We start from the raw sequence: 22,796 nt of genomic DNA on the forward strand, positions 1-22,796 counted from the left end.
AACATATCTAACTGTATTATTTTATCTAAGTAGTGAAATCTTAATGTATTGTTCCTTAGCAGGGCTATGATTAGCCCTGGGATATTTTAAAAAAAGCTATTACAGCTATGTAATGGGAGCAAAATGGACAGAACAACTGGTGGGTTCCTGAATGGAAAAAAACCAAAACCAACCAAACTCTCATTTTGTATAAAGACGAAAGCGCAATACTGCGTGTATGCTGGAAATCTGAAATAAATACTGCAAATGCCCAGCAGCTCAAGTAGCATCCATGGTGAGAGAAGCAGTGAGTTATTTTTCCATCTATCAAAAGAATGGTTATTCAAAACTTTCCCCACTCCTTTGCCCAACGGGCTCGGAAATGCCGAGTACAATGTAGTGGTTTTTTGGTGACTGAGTTCTTAGGCAAATATTTTCTACGCACTAGCCTCCTAACTCTTGTGCATTAGCATGTATCCATCATAAATACCACAGAACAATCGAGCCATATATAATTCCATTCAAGTGCAGTACAAGGAAGTGTCTACAGCTTTAGAGCACTGTTACTGTGGACATGTTGCTTCTAAGACTTTGAAGAATTGCATTTTGCAGTGCACCAAGAAATTATGGGATGATCTAATTTAGTCGGCCTGTACTTTTCTATTGCAGTAGTGAAATAGCAAATCAAGAGATTGCTGAGATCAGTGCTACTTTCTCTGCAGTGCATCAGCGTAGGAAGAATTTGTGTCATTGCACCTATATATTACCTGAGAGTTCTAGACCAGATTGTAATTTATGTTGAGCAGCATCACCCATCTATTGGATGCTACAGTCTGCGTTTAACTACGTCACATGATAAAGCGTCACATGTGTTGAACAATCATTGAACTTGGCTTTTAAATTCATCTGGCCACAAGACATAGGCACAGAATTAGGCCTATCGAGTATTCTTCACTATTTTGGTTACAGCTGGTTATGTTTCTTGACCCCAGGCCTGGCCGTATCTGTAGGTTTCAATCAGATACCCCAACCACTTCTAAAAACCACTGAATGCAGACCCAGTCCTTAACCAGTCCTCATGACAAACTCTTCATCTCCAGGATCATTCTTGTAAACGTCTCTGGATCCCCTCCAATGCCAGCACATCCATCCTTAAGATACAGGGTCTAGAACTGCTTTCAATATTCCAAATGTATTTTGAAATTATGATTATTCTTCAAATGATGGATGCCTTTTATGCATAACCAACTGACATCTCCATAAATTCTGAATGATGTGTTTTATGGAAAGGTTGGGACGATCAAAAATGAGTAGCTTCAGGTTAATATTGGCCAGTGTAGTATTGGACATCCTAGGGCTTTATCATATCTAAATGGCAGGTAACTTATGAAGTTTTCATAAGTATGCTCAGAATGTGACTTCTGTACAGTTTATGGAATATAGTAAAAGGAGAATAAGTATTGAGTTGACCTAAAGGTAGATTGCCTGCTCCCATTGCTGATGTCAGAACAGTTGTGCCATGTATAATTTTATTAAACAAGTTCTCCAGCATAACACCTTGCTGGGCATTGGCTTATATCACCGCTTTGCTAATTGGCTCATTGCCTTACCTGTGGAAATGCTGACCTCCATGTTAGTTGCCTGCAATGTGAATGATCATTGGCTGTTGTGTGCTATTGATACTTTGTTGCAGTGAACAGCATCACACTTGCAGTGAATCTGATTGGCTGTCTAGCTTGGTTGATTGGAGGAGGTGGAGCTGTCAACTTTGGACTGGCCTTTCTCTGGCTGATTCTGTTCACACCATGCTCTTATGTTTGCTGGTTTAGACCAATCTACAAAGCCTTCAAGTAAGTACTCTGAGCTGTCGCTCATTTTTCCTCAGCCCCACTCACATGGATGAGAACATTAGGACACTTTTTTGTTGAAAACACTGTCCAGATTTCGTAGAGGGGTGCTTGATGAGATAAATTGGGGACAACTCTTTCCACTGATTTACTGGTTTCTTAGAAAACAAAAAGACATTTGGAACATTTTACTTTTGAGACACTTCACATTCTTACAACCCTCTGCAAAAGTAATGACAGACTAATATCTCAAGGAAAATGAATCAATATTTGTCGATGTTAGGAAGGGGAAAGAAAAGCTACAGTTCTCAGTTTAATGGGGTTGGGGGGGGGGCGGGGGGCAGTAAAGAAATACATCTGGTGCCACTTAATAGATTTCTCTGTACAACCACCAGTGTTAGCAACACCAAAATTTCTGATGATTGCATGCAGCATGCTGAGATGATACAGATCTGCAGATGAAGAGACCCAGTACGCTGGTGACTCCATACATCATGCATCAGATTATACTTAGCAGTGCAGACATCCACTCGAGTGCAAGCAGTAGAATTTCATTTGGGAGGAGGAGAAAGAGACTTGAGGATTTCTAATAGCATTTTGAAAGCTACCCACATAAAGCGAATACAGCGAGTGAAAAATTACTATAGTGCTGGGCTGACTAAATTACATTTCAGTGTAAGTTTCTGTGCTGATTATTGAAACCTCCATGTCAGTGGGACTTCTGATTCATGTCTAATTCTATTGCTGTGTGCTTTCTATTTCTGTTTTTATTTGGCTGAGGGGACACAATCCATATTAATTGAATCCAGTTTTTCTGATCTAGGGTCATGCAGTGGGATTACTCCTTTGCCTGAAATTATGTTCAAGATGCCAGAATTGTTGTCGGTAGTGCACTGGTTCCTGTGCCAAAATACCATCTGAATGCAGGCTCTTAGCATATGAAACAAATGGAATCAATAGGACAAAGCATCAAAGTCCCAAACCAATTTTAGTCTGTTTAGTGGGTCTTTGCAAGCAAAATTTTCTTTGCTTATTTTCTATTCATGCTGCCGCACTTCCTCTGTGACACTGACTCGAGCAGTTTGTCTGTAATCCTCATCGGTTCTGCTGGGTGCGACTGATCCTCTCTATTGTTCATTCTTTCTTTCTTCTCTCCACCCTTCCTCCTAACAACAGTCAAGCTACAAATAATTACCTCGCCCAACCCAGTGAAGTTACTGGTGTTGGCTTTGATTTCATTATATTAATTTTAATTGAAACCTGTCATAAGCACTGTTTGCCTTTTTTTTTTGCTAACCGTTAAATAAATCTTCCCTCTTCCCAGGTATTTTATTTAATGTGTTTTGTTACAGAGTACCCTATGGAGAATGCAAATGAAACGTGTATATGTAAGACTTTCAGGCTGTGTAGGATACTAATTTTGTGTGTAAAAATCTTTGCCAGCACAACTAACCTTTTTATTTACAATGTATGCCATTCATTCATATCCTTATTAATTAACATCCCTTTTTGTTTCAATTTTTTTTAATTGCTAAGGTACTATTCGGTTTCATTGTGCAAGGCAGCCTTGATTTTAATAATTAAGTTTATGTGCAGTTTTTTTTTGAGATATTCTTTCTCTGCTTTCTGACCATTCTTAATTGCTGCAGCTATTTGGAGATTTTGAATTTAGTTTTCACTTTTTAAGCTAGTGTTTCAAATGAACACGAAATTGGCCCTTTTTGATCCAAATCTTTTATCTTTGGAGACCATTGTGTACCTAGACATGAAGAGGCCACTTTGAAAAAAGCTCTTGAAAATGTATTATGTACTATGCTTGCACCCCTAGGTCAGATAGTTCATTCAATTTTATGGCATTCTTCTTCACGTTCATGGCCCAGCTGGTAATCAGCATTATTCAAGCAGTGGGAATCCCTGGCTGGGGAGTCTGGTAAGAATCAATTTCTTTTTGCACTAGCTATAGTATATGGAGTAATTAAGGCTTGAATATTGCTGGCATTTGTTATCTCTCACTTTAATCTGTGTCTCATCTAAAACAGGTTTATCAAAGGGATCCAGTTAGAATTAAGCAACTGGATAACCCAGTTGTGAGTGAGCTGTGAAGTTTCAATCTTAGTTGGCTATTACTGAATGTTGGATTAGTGGTGCTGGAAGAGCACAGCAGTTCAGGCAGCATCCAACGAGCAGCGAAATCGACGTTTCGGGCAAAAGCCCTTCATCAGGAAAGCTTTTGCCCGAAACGTCGATTTCACTGCTCGTTGGATGCTGCCTGAACTGCTGTGCTCTTCCAGCACCACTAATCCAGTATTTGGTTTTCAACATCTGCAGTCATTGTTTTTACCTTATTACTGAATGTTATAGAGTGGTGGTGGTGGTGGGGTATCTCTGAATAAGCAACCCTTATTTCCTGTGAATGTTCTTTTCCTCCCCTGTTCTAGAATTCTCCAAATTCCTCAAACTTCAAAAGTATCTTTTAAAACTAGTGTTTTGTTTTATAAACCACACACATGCTCACCTCTCCAGCCGTGTACCTTACTTGTATGTGTACTTGACCTTGTTTGTGAATTACTTTTGGATATTCAATACTTTCCATAGAATGTGTAGCACAGAAACAGGCCATTTCAGCCCAAATGGTTCATGCCAGTGTATATGCCCCACCAAGCTACCTCCCGTACTTCCTCATCTATCTCTATTCGCATACGTCATGTTCATCAATGGTCCAGTATGACTTCTCATTATGAAACCAAAGATGATGGCTTGTTAGAATAGAACTAGTTCATGGATTATTAATTATAGTGTTAATGACTAGGTTTTAAATTTCTTGATTGTTCACATGGTAAGAATTTACTCTATTTGAAGCATTTTTTTTTCTTGCAAAGGATGTTTCAGGTTGCTATGGTGATCTCCATCTCCTTTCCACTGATCATAAGCAACAGCTGTTTAATCAATAAGGTACAAAGTTGACTGTGATTCAAAAGTCCCCTCTGCATACCTTGGGTAAATCCCATTTCCATCCATCTCTCCCTTCTGATTTTTTATAACCAAAATTGTTGATAGTGCAAGTTGTGGAGCTGCTGTTAAGTCAACCCTGTTCTCTCATTTAGAAATTTTGACTAAAAATATTAATACAACAAAGCTGTTACCAACAAATGTTCATGATATTGTTTCTATCGTGAACAAGAAAATTTGACATTTATGAGCATGAACTGTCCATTCAGTTTAAACAAATTTCATGAAGACTCTGGTGCCCAGATTAACAATTAGTCTTCTGGGTGTGACGTTTGTGATTTTTGGCTGTTTTGCTGTCATGGCAAACACTTCCCTAAGACCAAAGATCAATCCTGTATGTTGATGGCACTGCTTCATATTTATTATTATGATTAGACAAAAGTGAGAAAGAAAGCATGCCACTTGGAGAACATTTAGTGTGTCCAGACTTTGATCTGCAAAATTTCATCTTTAAGGGTTCTCCTCTTCATGGAATTTGAAGCACTTGTCTATTGATGGCTGTTTTCATCATGCTGTGGTAAACTGGATTTGGTCTAAAGACAGGATGCAAAGCAATTGACTAAACAAAATTATGGTAAATAATGCTCGAGTAAGCCATTTAAGCTGCCTGAACCTACTTGCCCCACATAACTTCTGATTCTCTTATTGATTAAAAAAAATCTAGGCCAACCTTTTGATTATATACCATTTACCCAGTTGCCACTGTTCTCTGGAGTTGTTTATCTGAAGACTCAAACCCCACCCCTGGAAGAAATTCCTACCTGCCTTCATCTTGACTAAGAGACAATGCTCCTTCTAATTTTTCTTTTCAGTGCTTGAACCACAGAGTTCCAGAGTGACTTCCATGACTGGGTGAATTTGTTAGATCGTCAATTGACATGTGCAGAACCTTAGAGCGCTAGCACATCTTGGAGAGAACATTGCAAGGACATTGCTATGTTTGTAATTTCTGCTTAGTTCCAGGTTTCTCTCTCTCCCGCACACCTACATACACCAACGTCTACCCAGCCAACCGTCGATATTTATTTTAATAAGATCATCTCTCATTCTTCTAAATTTCAGTGGGTACTGGCTCAACATTTCCACATAGGCTAATTACTTCTTTCCAGGATTACACTGCTGAATTGCCTCTGATGCAAGTATATTCCTGTTTAAGTAAGGAGACCAAAACTGCACAGTACACACTGGTGTCCTGCGTTGTTGTAGCCAGACTTCCTTCGTCTTATACTCTATTCCCCTTGCAATCAAGACCCGCATTCTGTTTGGTCTTCCTAATTGCTTGCTGTACCTGCTTGCTACCTTTTTGTGATTCATGATCATTTTAACATTTAAGTTTCCTTTAACTTTTTCAGCCCATTTTTAAGAAAAGTAGACTCTAGGTTTCATATCCTGAATCTAATAATAACTATACTGTATTGAAACTTGTCTGAAAAAATTTTAATAATATAAATTTGCTGCAAGTTAATTCAACTGGTTTGATTTATACCTTCTGAATGAATTAAATAGTCTGTAGGCTTCAGTAAGTTTAATTTATATCAAAATGACTCTCAAAACATCATAATTCATAAGTGGAATCTAACTCATTTTTTAAATATAATAGAATTTAGTAGTTATATATTAATGTGACAGTTGTAGTTTATATTCTAGACACTTAATCAGTATAGTTTCGGACTAATCAGTTAACTGTGCAGGAATGAACATTGCAATGTAAATCTTGGAATGGTATTTATTTCCCATTTCCTTCAGAATAAGTACTGTTAGGATCTGTTAAAGGGAAAAATTAGTGTTGAACAGCTGAATAATCATAATGAACAAAATGTCACCATCTAATGTTCTGATTGTACGTTCCCTTGATAAATTTGTTGAAATGAGTGGATGATTTAGGATGATGTTTCTGTCTGCAGTATTTTGCTTGCTACTTTATGGTGGATTTGTCATTTCAGATGGTCTGTTCAGAGAGCTGCAGGGGTTTTTAGAGCACAGTATTAGATATTGATTTGGTGTTGGACTGTTGATTAGGGATTTATCCAGCGCATTAAATTTAAACACCAATGTTGCTCGTTGCAAAACATTGAAGAATCAACCATCCAGCTGTTTATATTGTATTGAGTTCATTGCAAGTTTAGCCCCAAAGTAATAAAAGGTGCTGTAATTAAATGCTGAAAATTGGCTGCAGCAGGTCTAAACAAATTAAAGATGCCAGCTGCTAAAAGAGCATCATTCTCAACTTCAATCTGTCCAATATTTCATATTAATTTCTTCTGATTGCCCACTTTTGTGCAAGTTTTTTGGCATTAAGAATGATAAATATGTATAGAAAGCCCATGTTTTATTGAGTGCCCCCCCCCCCACCCCAAACCACTGTAATGTTTTTCTCCACTTCTGAGAAATAGATTTGTGTGTGATCTACTATCGATCAAGCTTTGTCCACTTTGGGGGCAACATGGTGGCTCAGTGGTTAACACTGCTGCCTCACAGTACCAGGGACTCTGGTTTGATTCCAGCCTTTGGTAATTTTACGTATGGTGTTTGCACATTCTCCCTGTGTCTGCGTGGGTTTCTTCCAGTGCTCCGGTTTCCTCCCACAGTCCAAAGATGTGCAGGATAGGTGAATCGGCCGCGCTAAATTGCCCATAGTATTAGGAGCATTCGTCAGAAGGAAATGGGTCTGGGTGGGTTACTCTTTGGAGGGTCGTTGTGGACTTGTTGGGCCAAAGGGCCTGTTTCCACACTGTAGGGATTCTAGTCTAATCTCAATTCTTCTGTTCTGTTTTCCTTTGGTTCTATGAGTATCTATGTGTACACTAGTCTGTGGATGTTTGATACCTCCAATCTATTCTGTCAACAGCATTTTAATGAATTCTTAAGGTGAATAAATGTAAACACTGTCACAGTGCATAAGTGTCAAATATCATTTGAAAGCCTCCTGGCAGTAGAAGAGGAATGAATCCGATCAGAATTTTAACTTTTTTTTTGGGACTGGGCTTAGCGATGAGCAAATACAAATAGTGTGTGACGGATTCAATGGAAATTTCATTTACTAAACCACAAGTCCCATGTGTTTTGCTCAGAGATTGCTGTAAATGAAGTATTGACCACCCTGCTTCATAAGGAATGGAGTGGAAAGCGAGTCGATTTCTGACTAAAGAGTGGGTCATTGTGTAAATTATTGGAAAACATCCCATTTTGTAGGAAAATTGCTAGCTGCAAACCTTGTTTTCCACTAACTAGGAAGTTTTGCAAATGTATATTAAATGCTAATCTATATTCAACATTTTTGTAGAAGTACAATTTTTGATTGTTAATGTGCTCATGTGCACAGTAATTTATTTTCCAATAACTGCACCATTTGGAGTATGTTGGTTCTGTTGGCTAGGGGGTTAGCATATGGTTCAGGATCATGTTTACACAGCAAGTACAATTCCACTTCCAACTGAGGTAGACATGAAAATGTCTCTGGATGAAACATCAGACAATGCACCAAGGATCTGCCTTCAGATAAAGCACACGAATGAATAAACAATCTGCATCGTACTCTGCGAATGGGAATGATTTAATCAAGTGAATGTTTTGAATGCCAACGCATGTTCCTGTTCTATCCTGACATTGTTTTCCATGGAAGGCTTGGTTTCCTGATATGGAAGGAGTCTGGAATTTAGTGTCATCGGGTCACCAGTACTGCTATTGTGCCTCACTCATCTGTAATGCAAGGAAGTAAAAATGGCTCATACCTGCTTAGGTGTAGTGCGTGATCTCTTCGGAGAGGTAAAACCCAAATTTTCTGATGGAAATTTGTCATGTGAGACTGTAAATCTGTGTGCCTATTTGCCACATGGGTAATTATAAATACTAAGAATGAACAGATCATCTGATCATACATTAGTTTCATGATGGGGAAAATAGGTCATCCAGTGTCATTCCTATGAATGTCAAATGCAATTAAAATGAGGTATCCCTGCTTCAGGAAACTTGAAACAGTTCAGAAAAGATTTACAACTATGTTGCCAGCACTGTAGGGTTTGACCTTTGGGCTGAATAGGCTGAGGCAATTTTCCCTGTAGGGTGACTAGATGTTTATAAAGTCATGAGGGGCATGTATAGGGTGAATAGTCAAAGTCTTCGCCCCACGGTCAGGGAGTCCAAAACTGGAGGGAATAGGTTTAAGATGAAAAGGGGAAGATTTAAAAGGGACCTAAGAGGCATCTTTTTCAGAGGGTTGTGCATGTATGGAATGTACTGCCTGAGGAAGTGGTGGACGCTGGTAAAAGACATCTGGGTGGGTGTATGAATAGGAAAGGCTTAGAGGGATATGAACCAAGTGCTGTCAAATGGGACTAGTTTAATTTAGGATATCTGGTAAGCATGAACAGGTTGGACCGAAAGGCCTGTTTCCATGCTGTACATCTCCAACTATGACTCCCCAGTATGCCTCCTGACATGAAACCCCTGAAGTTGTAGCAGATTTCATAAAGCAGGCAGCATGAATCTCGTGTTCACATTCCTGATATACTCCTGCCTCCTCTTCCCCCAAATTATGCAGTGATTTTTTTTGAAATTGTAAGTAATCCAAGTTTTTGTAAATTGTACAATTCTATTCACACTGTCTACAATTAACAATGCTAATAGTTTTGGCAGTTTTGCCACTGTCTCTGCCAAATTCATCCATCTTCTGCACAATTTCATAGCCCTTGATAATTTTACCAAGTAAAACATGCTCTCCGTCCAACCGTGTAGTTTTAGCAGTTGCAAATAATCCACTCCTAAAAGTTGTAAAATAACTTGTTATGGAAGATGTTGGGAAGTCAATAGAATTTGTTTTTAAGAATGGTTGCAGGAATTGTGGCAGACATCTGAAGCAAAAAAGTGTTTTTGTAACGCTGTGTACTGTACATGGGGTACAAAATGCCTCTCAAATCAATAAATTTACATTGTGATCCCAGTTATAAAGGTATTGTGTAAAAGGTATGTAATATTGGCATTGATTTAATATGTGCTGCTGTTCAGGTTACTCCAGCATTCTTGAAACAAGATTAATAGTACTTGGTGGATGAGCCTAATGTATGTATCACTTTTTTTTCCCTCCCCTCCTTGACAGTGGCTGGATAGCTACGATTTCCTTCTTTGGAACAAATGCAGGCTCAGCGGTTGTGATGCTCTTCCCAACTGTGATGTTCACGGCAGTGGCTGTGCTGTCTTTCGTTGCTCTAACTAAGGTAAAGTTCATTTGATTGGGCTGTAGCATGGGCACCTGCTGCTGCTCAGCTATGTATTCACAGACAAAGGAGTAAGTTTTAAGGAATATGAAGTTGCTTAAAATATTCATTTGAACAGCACAGAAATTATAAGCCACTTTTTATTTATCCATGATTTGGGAGTATTTTTCGGCAGTACCACCTTGCAACTTAATTTTCAATACTGATGTTCAGGATTTGCCACCATGGTATTTAATAATTGAGGGAGATCTCCAGTTGCTGCTTTACGAGGAACAACATTTTGCATTTTAGTATAAACTCCAAAAGAAGGCACAGTCACTTCATATTGTTTCAAAGGATCCATCTGCATCCGAGATTCATATGGCTGAAATTTCTGCAAAAGCTCTGACTAGTTGTTTCTGACAATGGAATTGTCAGCTTTAGACAGCTGAATCGACTGGAAGTTAGGGTGGGGGGGCACAGGTCCCAAACCCATATGCAGGTGAAAACAGCATCTCAAAAGGGGTTGTCATGGGGAAATATTAGAGGATCTCATTGGAAAAGTGGCACTTTTTGAGCAACTCTTTTCTGTTTTGTTGAAAGTTCCTTGAATACCCGTGAAATAGCTTGCAGCTATTGATGAATACTTCCTGTCATACCCAACTAATTGTGAAATCTTTGAAACAAATCAGTTGGGGGACTGCAGTCTGACTCCTGGGTCAGCTGGGCTTGCACAGTCCCAGTTGGCGAAGATCAGATAAAAATTTCAGCTGACTGGACACGATCCGATAGTGCAGGCAATAATTAGTATTTACTATTTGAATTTTATTGCCATCCATTTGCTGGGTATTGATAGGCCTCTCCCTCTGTCTGTTTGTGACTTTTTTTCTCCTTCTTCTCCTACTCCTGTGCAAAGAAAAGCATTAACAATAGGAACATCTGTCTGAGTATAGACTGCAGAAATGAAATGCTTAAGTTACTCTTCTGCCCTAAGATGGACATCTGCACTGGTTTTTGCATTAGGGTTAACCCCTAACCCTAAACCCTGATAATGGTTTGGTTCTAGTTGGTTCAGACCAGGGCGGTATTTTGATTTTTCTCTTTGTGGGCCTTGCCCATATTGCACAGTTCCCTTTTGTCCAGAGTCATCCAAATCCTTTGTATTTGTGTGGTGCCGAGTTACTTTTCTGACTGTCCAGCACATAAGAGACGGTGCTCAAAGAGAAAAGTGCATTGGGGAAAGATGAGGGCACAGAATATGTTGTACAGGACAATGTTTTTCACTGCAGGCAAGTTGGTTTCCAAAATTAATTCATGATATTTATATAAATGATTGTTGGGTTGTGGTAATGTTAGAAGCAGACACAAAAGAGGCCAGGAAGGGATTTTAACATCAGGGTGAGAGTTGTAAGATTTGAGAACTTGTTGAGGGCACAGAAGCCACTACAGGCTAGCACGGCTGAAGTGATGGGTGACTGGGCATTAATGCAGGATAGCATATGGACAGAAATTTTGTTTGAACGAACTGAAAAAGTGGGTGATTTATGGGAGGCTGTTCAGGAGATGATAAAAAATGTATGAGGATTTCAGCAGCAGATGGCCCAAATTAAGGTTGAAGATCCTCACACACCTGGTTACCTTGCTCATGGCTTTGATGATGAGATAATAGCAAAAAAGTGGATTTGATTTAAGAGTGGCGTCTGTTTTCCTATTTGGTTTAAATAGCAAGGAAGTGACTTAGAAAAATCTGAGTTAAAAATCACACAACGCCAGGTTATAGTCAACAGGTTTATTTGGAAGCACTAGTTTTTGGAGCATTGCTCCTTCATCAGGTGGTTGTCAGAAGGAGCAGTACTCCTGAAAGCTAGTGCTTCCAGATAGACCTGTTGGACTATAACCAGGTGTTGTGGCATTTTTAACTTTGAACACCCCAGTTGAACACTGGCTCCTCCAAATCTGGAAAAATTAGAGGCTGTGACAGTGTAACAAAGCTGGATTAATGCATAAAACTGAAATGACCACTCAAGCTTGCAAAATTATTGACTGTATCTGAGAATATTAATTCAACTTACTTCTACTGATAGTTAATCATCTGCACCCAAAGCTCCCTTTCTGCATACGTAAGCACTTTCACACTTGGAAGGGGTAAATATATTAAAAGCTAATTATTTCTGTTCATTTAAAAGTTTTTGTTTGTCACTTCTTTTTTTTTTTGCAATGGTCTTACTGCTGTTTCTATATACTCACTTTTCACCTCAAATAGTAGAAGGTATCATGTTCTATATTTTCCTCTTCCAGAGATGCATTCCAAGACTGCCAACTGTTAATCTGGTTTGTGGGTTAGGAGTTGCTAGATTATTTTGCATTGCATTGTTATATTATACTGATGTGCTGTTTGAGATATTTGAAGAAATCCTTATTATTTTTAAGATATAGCTGTTAATTCCTTGATACATTTATTTGCCAGTGAAGGCAATGGATATATGAACCTAATAAGCACCTTCAGTTGGATTCTGTTAGTTTTGACTTTTAACAAGTGTATTGTTTGAACAGGTTCAGTAGGTTAATGCATAGCCTGAGTTTTCTCAACAGTCTTTGAATGCATTTCTCCCTCTGTTCTCTCGGCTTCAAAATGTGCACTCCTGGCATGCTGCATGTTTTCATTTCTATTTCAAATCAAACAATATGTCCAGCAGTTCCACTGTTTCATTCATGAGATTGTGATAATGAATCAAATGTATGCTGAAAAACCCATTAATCTGGAAGTCTGTGATCTGCACGCCCACCAAGACAAAATATTCTCTGGAGAATTTAAAAAAAACCTTCCAGGAGCCTAGGAATTGGATTTGTTAGTTAATTGAATCAGTGTTATTTATAATGGAATAAACCAGAACCCCTTTATCATAGAAAACAGCTGCTAATTAAATCCATGAGTCAACCTGATCTGAGATTAAACTGCACATTTGAACATTAAAGCTTAGAATTGAAGACTTGCTATTGATGGCATACACTGATGTAAAGCAGAAGGCCCCCATAATGTTGATGGCATCAAGAGATGTGGGATTTTTATTGATGTTTCCAATTTCTTTGATTTAATATTTGGGAGAGTGTAGTGCATGGCAGTCTACCTGAACCCTAATTTCAATTTTTAAAAAAATTCTAGGGAAAAAGAAATCCATTTAGCAGCATGTATTAACTACTTTGATAAGAGGGTGAGGGTGATGAACTTTTGTACTTGAACCAAGAAAAAAAAGAAAAAAAAATTGCTTCATTTTGTTGGGGCCTTTTACTTTTTGCGTTCTGAATCTGTGCAGTGTGTATTTGATTAATGACATTATTAGAATAATGTACACTGCAGCACTCCTAATGAGTTCAGCTGCCACTTTTTGGATTCAATTAAGATTAGCATATATTGCCAGTATAAACAAATGCCATGTCCTGTAATTAATTTTCAATGTAAAGTCCACATAATGTAAAGCTGCATGTTATGGGTTCTGTCTGTAGTTTTCTGACAAAAGAACTATAACACTAATTTCTAGCAGTTAATGAGCCATGGGTTTGTTTTAATATAAATGGTTCCTTGTTTATTGTGCTAATCCTTTTAGAGATGCTGATTTATCCAATACGATTGAAGTTTGCAACACAGTATAACCCTTTACAATCGCTGAGGATTTTAATGTGATGGTTTAACACAGTTGTGTTGTCTGTCTCAATTTGTTTAGTTGCACTCACTTTTAGCAGTTTCACACTCAAGACGAGTTTTCAGGAGAATGGCCTTCAGCTTAATGTCCTGGTTTGATCACGGAGTGTGTAATACAGAACTTGTTTTGGAGTTGTTGAATGATTCTAGGATTCATTTATTGGATTAAATATGGTCCAGATATGATCGTTGTCCTTCTCCGTACATCCTCTTCATCTACTCCAACCCATAACCCTGTCCCACCCTTGTAAGCACTCGAAATAATAAGTCAACCATGCCTTCACTCTATTTGTACTATTAGCACAGTCATTCTAACGAATTCCTATCACAATCATCTGACAAAGGAGCTGCGCTCCAAAAGCTAGTGCTTCCAAATAAACCTGATGGGCTATAACCTGGTGTTGTGATTTTAAAAAAAAAAAAATTTGTATACCCCCATCCAACACTGGCACCTTCAAATCATGTGCTATACTTTGTCAGAAGTCACATAACGTCAGGTTATAGCCCAACGGGGTTTTTTTTTTGTCACCCCAAGCTTTTGGAGCCGTGCTCCTTTGTCATTTCACCTAACCAAGGAGCAAAGTTCCAAAAGTTTGTGATCTTAAATAAACCTGTTGGGCTATAACCTGGTGTCGTGTGTCTTCTGACTTTGTCCACCCCAGTCCAATGCTGGCAGCTCCACATCAATCCTAGATCATGGCTTTTTATTTGCCTTTTCTGTAATCTCTGCACACTTCCTGATAGCATCCTGAAATGTTGTGATTTCTGTCTTGGCCATGTTTGATTTTTGGTTCCACAGCCTCTGGGTAGAGAATTTCAAAGGTTCACTGCCCTCTGAAGAAATTCCACTTGCTCTCTGACTTTATGGCCTAACCTTTGTGCACGTTCAGAAATGGAATTTAAACAGTTTGGTTCCACTTAATTTCTTAAGATTCCTATTTAATAATGGGGCTGATGGTTACAACGTGTACCCGTGTTGTGGGTATTTGCACTTGGCTGAGAATTGCATAAATTGAGTAGGCTTAGATGGTGATGACCAAGCTCTGTTTCTTTGGTCATGATTTGTTAAGTGTTTATATTCCTTCCTTCCTTCCTCAATGTTTAGTGTCTATATTTTTGCATTTTGCTGAATAGATTATCATCTGTAATATTTGATGAGATTGTGTTCAATAAGCATTGCAATAATTTAGATAACGAACTGGGTTTTGGTCGCGTGTACCTGTATTTGGAAGAAATCAGCTCTGCATAATGCTAAATAGAGTGCAAATATTTAATTGTGCATTTGCAAGCTACTGCATTATCGCTTACACAGTCGGCAGGTCCAGAGATGTGTTGGCACCCTGAAAAGCTGAATAAACATGCATTAAAATTATCCAGATGTTGACCTGCACCATTATTATTGTAACACATTTTTCAAATTGAGAAATATTAGCACTAAGTAGTTCTGGCTGCTACATCTGTCTTCCTGATATTCCTTTATATTCTTTTACTATTTCAATTAAAAGTTATTCATTTCTTTTTGATTAAAACCCAAGTTATTTATCTCATGCTTTCGCTTACTGAAAGTGTTATGGTATTTTCTCTTGAATATTCTGTTTTTTAAACTATTAATTCTTTGCTCTATATTTTAGAAATGGGAGCACCTCAAGGATCTTGAGAGCTTGAATTAGCCATTTTTGTTGCTTTTGAGCCTTTCTCACTGCTAGCAAGATCATGACTGATATAATTCTCATCTCATCTCCACCCTCATTTTCCTGTTTGTCCAATTCCCTTGAAGGTCAAATCTATCTAACCTAGCCTTGAATATTCTCCAAGTCCCAACCTCCTTTGCTGTCAGGGATAGAGAATTCCATAGATTGAAGTCGTCATTGTCCTATCAGACTATTGGGCTGCTGTCGAGAGAGAGAGAAAAACCCCTCAGACCTCAAGATTGCCACTCCTGTTTCTAACTTCCATTGGGTATACGCCTAGCCTTTCATAACATAAATTATTCTTCCTAGGAATAAGTAAAATGAATCTTACAGAACTGCTTATCGCACAATTCTATCCACTTTCAAAGAAGACTACCAAACCTCTGCACACTATTTTGTAAAAGTCATTGGATGTTGGCCTCACTGGGCCAAAACCCAAGGGGAAGTTAAGAGTCTTTCACATTGCTTTGGGTCTGGAGTCACATGTAGGCCAAACTGGTATAAACAGTAGATTTTCTTCCCTTTAAAGGACATTAGTGAACCTGATGGGTTTCTTTTGACAGCCAACAATATGGTCATCGTTCGGCTCTTAGTTCCAGATTTTTATTAAATTCAAATTCCAGCATCTGCCATGGCAGGGATTCAGACCTGGGTCTCAAGACTAACAACTAGGCATACCACTAAGGCATTACTTCCCATTGTATTGCTGATAGGGTCTTACCAAGATACTTCTTTTTAAAGCAGTCTTTGATTTTGTTTGCTCCAAATCAGTACCGCTGTGCTGTGGATCAGCTGCAGCCCGTGTTTGAGTAACAAAGTATTGAAGCCCTGGGTTCTATGGCCATTTGCATGTCTTCCTCAACTATTGAGCTGATGCAATATGAACAACTCATTTTGATAGCTAATTTCTGTTCCTGTTGTCCCCAGCTTTATTTTTGCTCTTTCACTTTTTTATTTTTGTAGGGATTTTAAACATGGGGGTCATAAAGAGAGAGTGATTATTATGAAGCTAATAAAGAATTTGTTTGCCCAGAGTGGCTACATTAGGCAGCTCATCATCATTTAAATTTTTTGAGGCAAATGGCATAGATGTATTCAAGGAGAAAGGAGAAAAGAATAGAAAGTAGTAGGAATAAATCCAAATTTGCTTGAGAAACTCGTCTAGTAGTATCTGCGGAAAGTAAGCTTTCTGTTTTTTGTTTCTGACTTCCAGTACCTGCAGATCATTTTCTTGAAGGCTGAGGTGAGATGAAATCTGGTGGGAGGAAACTTTAGCAGAGTGCAAACGCCAACCTGTTCATCTGCATGGCTTTGGGTTCTGTTAATTGAGGCATTTTTCCTCTGAAAAATTTTGCCCTTTTTTTTGAAGGTTCACAACTATTACCGCGGCAGTGGCGGCAGCATGAGCAAGGCACAAGAGGAATGGACCACGGGCGCGTGGAAGAACCCACATGTACAACAGGCAGCCCAGCAGGCGGCTGTCGGCGCAGTGCAAGGGACCATGCAAAGCCCGCAGTACTCGGACACTCCCAACTACGCTTACAACAACCAGATGTAAGCCTGCTGCGTTAATGTACCCTCAAGTTTACAAAGCCTCTCCTGGGTTCAGTTGGGACATGCAAAAATCCCCCCCCCGCCTCATATGTATGATTCGGACAGCTTACTTTTCTCCAAAAGCGTCTAATGTTTGTGGTATACTCTTTAAAACTGAAACAGTGGTGGCTGTAGAACAATGTGCAAATACCTTTTTAAAATGTGATGTTATTGGTATTGAAAGTGTTTGTGGTGATGTAGGTCACTTCCAACTGGAGCAAAAAGATTTAAGAAAAAAAAAATCTGTGTGTACGCACACATGCACAGAATAATATCTGGTACTCTGACCATAATAACACTAACCATATTGTTAGGAATAATCAGGTATTTTCTGGATGGGTGCAGAATTCCCTTACCCTTGTATTACATTGCACTCCTACCCAGTATTGATTGTTAGTTTTGATGTATCCTAGAGCAACATTGAGTACCTGCAAAGCTGTTCTGTGAAATGCTTATAGTATAATCCAGTTTGTAGAGATAATATAATGGCACTAAATAACAAAGACCCCAGATAAATTAATCATAACTTGTACAATGATCAAATCTGTACCTGAAAGGGATCATAATCAATGAGTACATGAAGGCCTTTCCGTTTTGAGTTCACCATAGATTATATCTCTTACACTTTTTAAAAAAAAACATGCTTCTTGCCCTTGAACTTAATTGGGCCCCTTCAATAAGCACATACTGTGAGATTTCAAAAGAAAATTCTGGTACTGATTATTGTCAATTCAAGCTAATGCAGACACTTTCAATTTCCTTTGTGTGGAATGGGCAACATAATTTGTAACCATCCTATCTTGGTATCTTCAGTATTCCTACAGTACTTACTGAGCTAAGGGCATGGACGACAAAGAGGAAAACATTTAATTTGCTTATTTTCCAGTTTGTTTACTTTCTCTGCATACTTGCTAAATTGAGGTTTATTTTGAAGACTTTTTTTATTTAAGGGGTAGATCTGTTTAATTAATGCACTTTGTATGCTGAAAAAGACTGGTTAGTTCTTCAGTATGTGCCCTCCCCAAGCTCAGTTGCAAACACTGCCCTGGTTAAACTTCTCTGCTATTTAAATTAACCATATCTTTGCAATGCAGTCATGCTTTGCCTCATGTGGACTTTGAAGCTGGAACACTAATAACTGTGTAAATAACTTGTCATAATGCACAGGAGATTAATTTATTTTAAGTTAGCTGTGTATTGGTTTTGTCATTTAATTTTTAAACTGTTCTGGTTGTGTTTGGTTTTTCTCACTTCAAGGAATTTTTATCTTGTTGCACACCATATGTTTGTAGAAAGTGTTTGACCCTTTGATTCAGAAAGGAAAAACGGACATAGCAAACACTAAAATGTCAGGAATTATCTAGATGATAATCCTCTCATGTAATATCATCAGGGCCAAAAGAGTGCCCCTGAAAACTGATACTATGAAGTAAAAGATGACTACAAAACTAATGCATGTTAAACATTGGGCTGCTAGGTTTGGGACTCGAATATATAACTTTATGCAATAACTGCAAGGAAATTTATTTGCATCCACATTGCTATATGCTGTACATTCCTGATGAGGAAAGGTTCAATTTATTTTCTAAATCTGTCTCAGCAGGTGAAAATATATTTTATTATAAATGATTTAAGATCCAGTTTGAATTTTGTTGACCCGTTACACAAAAGGCATGGATAGATGGGTTAAATTAAAGGTCACAAAATGAACCAAGGTGAGAGAGCAAATGGTGTCTGTGGCACTTGCTCATAAAATCAACTGCAGAGACGTGACCAGTTAATGTTGTCCTTTCAAACCAAATCAGAGAAAAATAACATTTTTTGTTCTTTATTATCTCCTTCTAAAACTCTATTCCAAATTGTAGAGTCTCTGCACAAATCTTCAACTTGATATGACTGTTGTATGACACAGTAGGGGAAAGGAATGAGGGCAATTTGCTTGGAATAACGTTTTGTATTTTGGTTTGTTTCAAGAAAAAAATTCTTATTTGAAAAGCTGCTAAGATGTTCAGTCTATAATGCTCATATTTGGGGAGAGGCATAAAATGGGTTAATTTTATATAATATAATGAGAAATTAGAAGAAATTAAATTTGAGAGCTACGATTGAGCGTATGAGATGTACATAAGACTATTTAATCTGTACACTGAAACCTGTGGTATTAGTACGGAAGTAGTATAAATCATTATTAGCTACATCTGGTCTAGCTGTTTTGCTCGTGCTGTTTTGGTTTACACAGGCTGTTTTAACCTGCATCTCTTTCTGGTGATTGCTGTAGAAGTAGTGCTCTACATGGTACAAGTAGTGCATAACCTGTCAACACGCGTTTCCTTTTAAAAGTACATTTACACAATTAACATTTTCTGTGTTTTTTTTAATCCTCTTAATCCCCCAAAATTTGGTTTTAGATCATTTTATTCTGAAACTAACGTTTTCGAAGGCATGCTGGTATTTGGCATTCTCGATGTTGGATTATTGTTTGCAGAAACTAGCACTTAGAAAATGTTCTATCTAGATTTAAGATGTCAAATTGTACTTTGAGGAAATGTTATGCCATTTGGCCAAGCAATTGTAGCACTTGGAGAGTGTAACTATATTTAAGTAATGTTCTCTACATTGCAAAATAGCAGTTAAGTGAACACTAAACACTTGCTCACAAAGCAGAAATCCTTGCATGTTAGAACTACAAATTATGCCCCTCGAATGTTTCACAGTAAAATATCTTTGAGTGGTTTCATTTTCTTAAGGATTTGCTGTAAATAATTGATGTGATTTTTAAAAACAGTTCCTTATTGTGAAAAGACCTCAAGGTGACTGATCATCCTTTTGGAACACTGCTTGAACTGCTGTTTGATTCCATGCCAGAGTCCTTGTTTAAAGTAGTTGACTGCCCTCTTTAATGTACCTCCATTATTTCAGGTGTTTCATTCTATCTTATGCTCAAAACATTGTGCTATGTAGTAATCAAAAATTAATGCACTTATTCTCATTGTTATCCCATTTAATATAGGGGGATTATTTTGCTTTAGAGTCTCAAAGTCCATGCTTGGATGAAATGATGTGTTGATTTATCTAACACCTAGGACCAATTGACAGTTGCATTCTGGCACCTCAGTATCTTGCAAGTGTACAGGAGCTATTGGCTAGCTCAATAGACTATGTTAAAAAAAACTGTTATTTTTGTGTTTTCTCATCAAATCATTGATTTGCCTAAAGGCAGTTACAATCATAAAGTGAACATTAATTTGTTTTAAACTAAGAGTACAATTTGTCCAAGGTGAAAGAAAGGCTTTAATGTAAATTGCTGATGGTGGCTATTTTTCATGCAATGGAAGGAAGCCTAGACCCAAGAATATTTCCATTCAGCACTAAGTTAGGTCCCTGATTGTCAGCACAATGGGGTCAGATTTCTCACAATTAAACTGCAGATGAGAGACCTATTTTTGTATTGCCAGTGGGCATCAGAAAATCACCAGTGTGTTAGCTAAATATATTCTTGCCCCAGAACTGAATGAATGAATTAATTAATAGAGCTAGAATTTTCTAATTTAAACATTATTACTGGTTGATAGCCCACACTCTGAAGATTCAGCAAAGCAGTTCTTCCCCTATGTTGGTACTTTCATATGCACAGGAAGAAAATACTTTGAAATAAACTGCGTTGCTGTGATGCCAATTTTCTTTCCTGACACAGCCATGACAAAACAATATGCTTGTGTTGACATTTTATTGATCCAGTCCCAAGCATTAAAACAGGGTGATTAATCCGAAATCTGAAGTTCCTAGCAGTTTGGTAAAGGACATTTTATTTTCCTGTATTATACGTATATACGAGTAGGGATTTTTCAATTTCAAAAGAAATTGAATCATTTGCTTTTTTTTAATATGACCAGCTGCTGGATTCTGTTATTTGCAGATGACTTACTTCTCTCTTTGCTGTATACTTCCTGCTCAAATGTGAACTTTCAGGAACTCAACAACTTTTAATTTTTGCTCGCTAATAATTTGTTGCACTTAGATTTGAAGAATCAAAATAAATGAGTTTCAGTCCAGGTGAGGCACTTTTTTCCCCTCTGTCAACATTTCCAACATAATGTATGTTATATAATGATTATTGAGGTTGGTGGAGCTACTTTAGAAGTGTTGCTATACAGACTAGACTTGTCATTGTAAAGGCCTTTTTTGGAAGGCTCCCAATTTCAATAGATTCTGATGGCCAGGATCCAGGTTTGTGTGTTCCTCCTCCCCACTGGTTGCCTGCAAATCATGGCATGCTGGTAATTACTTGTCAAATTTTGGGTGTCATTAAAGACTCCATTTGAGCAAGTGAAATCCTAAATCTGGGTTAACCCAGGCAGAGGGTTAAGATAAAGCAAGTAAACTTAAATCATGACACAATGTGAAAAATGTAGATGCTATTTTTTTTTTTAAATTTGGAGCTGCCATATCTAGATTTCCAGTGAATAATGTTGGCCATTCATCTGTACAATTTTCACCATCCAAAAATACTTGAATATTTGTAAATATATTTTAAAAGTAGCAAGATGGTAATTATGCTTTATTAAGACTTTGCTGTGTACTGAGAAATTGTATCTGTATTGGTGACTTTTGGAATTTAATTTGGTGATATAGTGAAGGCATTAGGATTAATTCAGTATTAATGTTTAATGAATTATAATTTGCATCAGATTGGTGTAATATTGCTGAGTGAACATATTATACTTGAGTCATAAGATTATGCAAAACATGGATACATGTTTCCCCCTATTAACTTGGAACTGCTGTTCGATCAGTTGGAGGTTCATTATTTAACTCCTAAATTACTGTCATTCTAACTGCACAGTGCAATTTGTTAACTCTCTACAACTTAAAAGGGAATTTCTACAAAAACAGCTGAAGAATTGTTACTGTATGTGTTATTTAATAGCTACTCTGCTAATATGAATGCTACATAGAAAGCGTTGTCTGCATTATTTTATCACTTTTTACAGTACAGTAATTCTTCAAAATTGTCTTTTTCCTATTGAGAAATTATATCATTGTCATTCCAATACGTCAATGTGTCAGTATCATTCTGGACAAATAAATGATAAAACCATGTAGCTGTGTTATCTTGTACTGTCTCTGAAGTTGTTTTGCAAATCCTTACTCCCATCTCACCAGAATAGTGCCTTCATCTATGCAAACACACCTTTCTGTCTCCATTTTAAAACAATATGGTACCTATTGCTGTAGCTCACCTAATTAAGGGTTGGCTCTTTACACGTATTTTTAGATTGGGATACTGTGTTGGAATTCAAAATAATGGGGGAGAAAAAGTCCCAATTTTTAAGCTGTGAAAATTGATGTTCCTTCAGGAGTTGTGATTCTAATTATTAGGAAAAAGATTGGTTAGCCAACCTGAAAAGAGTTTGAGGTGACAATTTCAAAGTTTAGCGAGTGCTCCAAACCCATTGCTGATACCTTTTCAAAGTTAAGGAATTGGGGGAGATATGCTTTTATGGTGAAATATTGAATTGGCACCTGTGTTTTTCACAGAAGAGCAAAGAATTTGCTCATCACAAGTAATTAGTCTTTGTGAGGAAACTCTGTGCTTATGAGTAAAAATACTTCAATATGTTTACAAATGGATCCTAAATGTGGCTCCAACTTGGATAGCAAATATTGAGGTTCTGTAATAATGATATTGTGCCTTTTTAAATGGTCATGAGGTTTTGATTTTCAGTCGTTTCACATAAATATCCCCTTTTTAGTAATCTTATTAGCAAAGGCAATACAGCAGATC

The 22,796-nt window shown here is 37.7% G+C and overlaps 1 protein-coding gene across 1 annotated transcript in view; it reads left to right on the forward strand.

The window, feature by feature from the left end:
- scamp5a (secretory carrier membrane protein 5a) overlaps positions 1 to 22,113 on the forward strand; it is a 54,907-nt gene extending 32,794 nt beyond the window's left edge. The window contains exons 5-8 of the mRNA XM_072553064.1: positions 1,673 to 1,829; positions 3,655 to 3,756; positions 9,931 to 10,048; positions 16,788 to 22,113. Of these exons, the coding sequence (XP_072409165.1) occupies positions 1,673 to 1,829; positions 3,655 to 3,756; positions 9,931 to 10,048; positions 16,788 to 16,976 (566 nt within the window). The 3' untranslated portion in view covers positions 16,977 to 22,113. The remainder of the gene's footprint in view (positions 1 to 1,672; positions 1,830 to 3,654; positions 3,757 to 9,930; positions 10,049 to 16,787) is intronic.
- Positions 22,114 to 22,796: the final 683 nt, after the last annotated feature.

The sequence above is a fragment of the Chiloscyllium punctatum genome, chromosome 33, assembly GCF_047496795.1.
Source record: "Chiloscyllium punctatum isolate Juve2018m chromosome 33, sChiPun1.3, whole genome shotgun sequence".
NCBI lineage: Eukaryota > Metazoa > Chordata > Chondrichthyes > Orectolobiformes > Hemiscylliidae > Chiloscyllium > Chiloscyllium punctatum.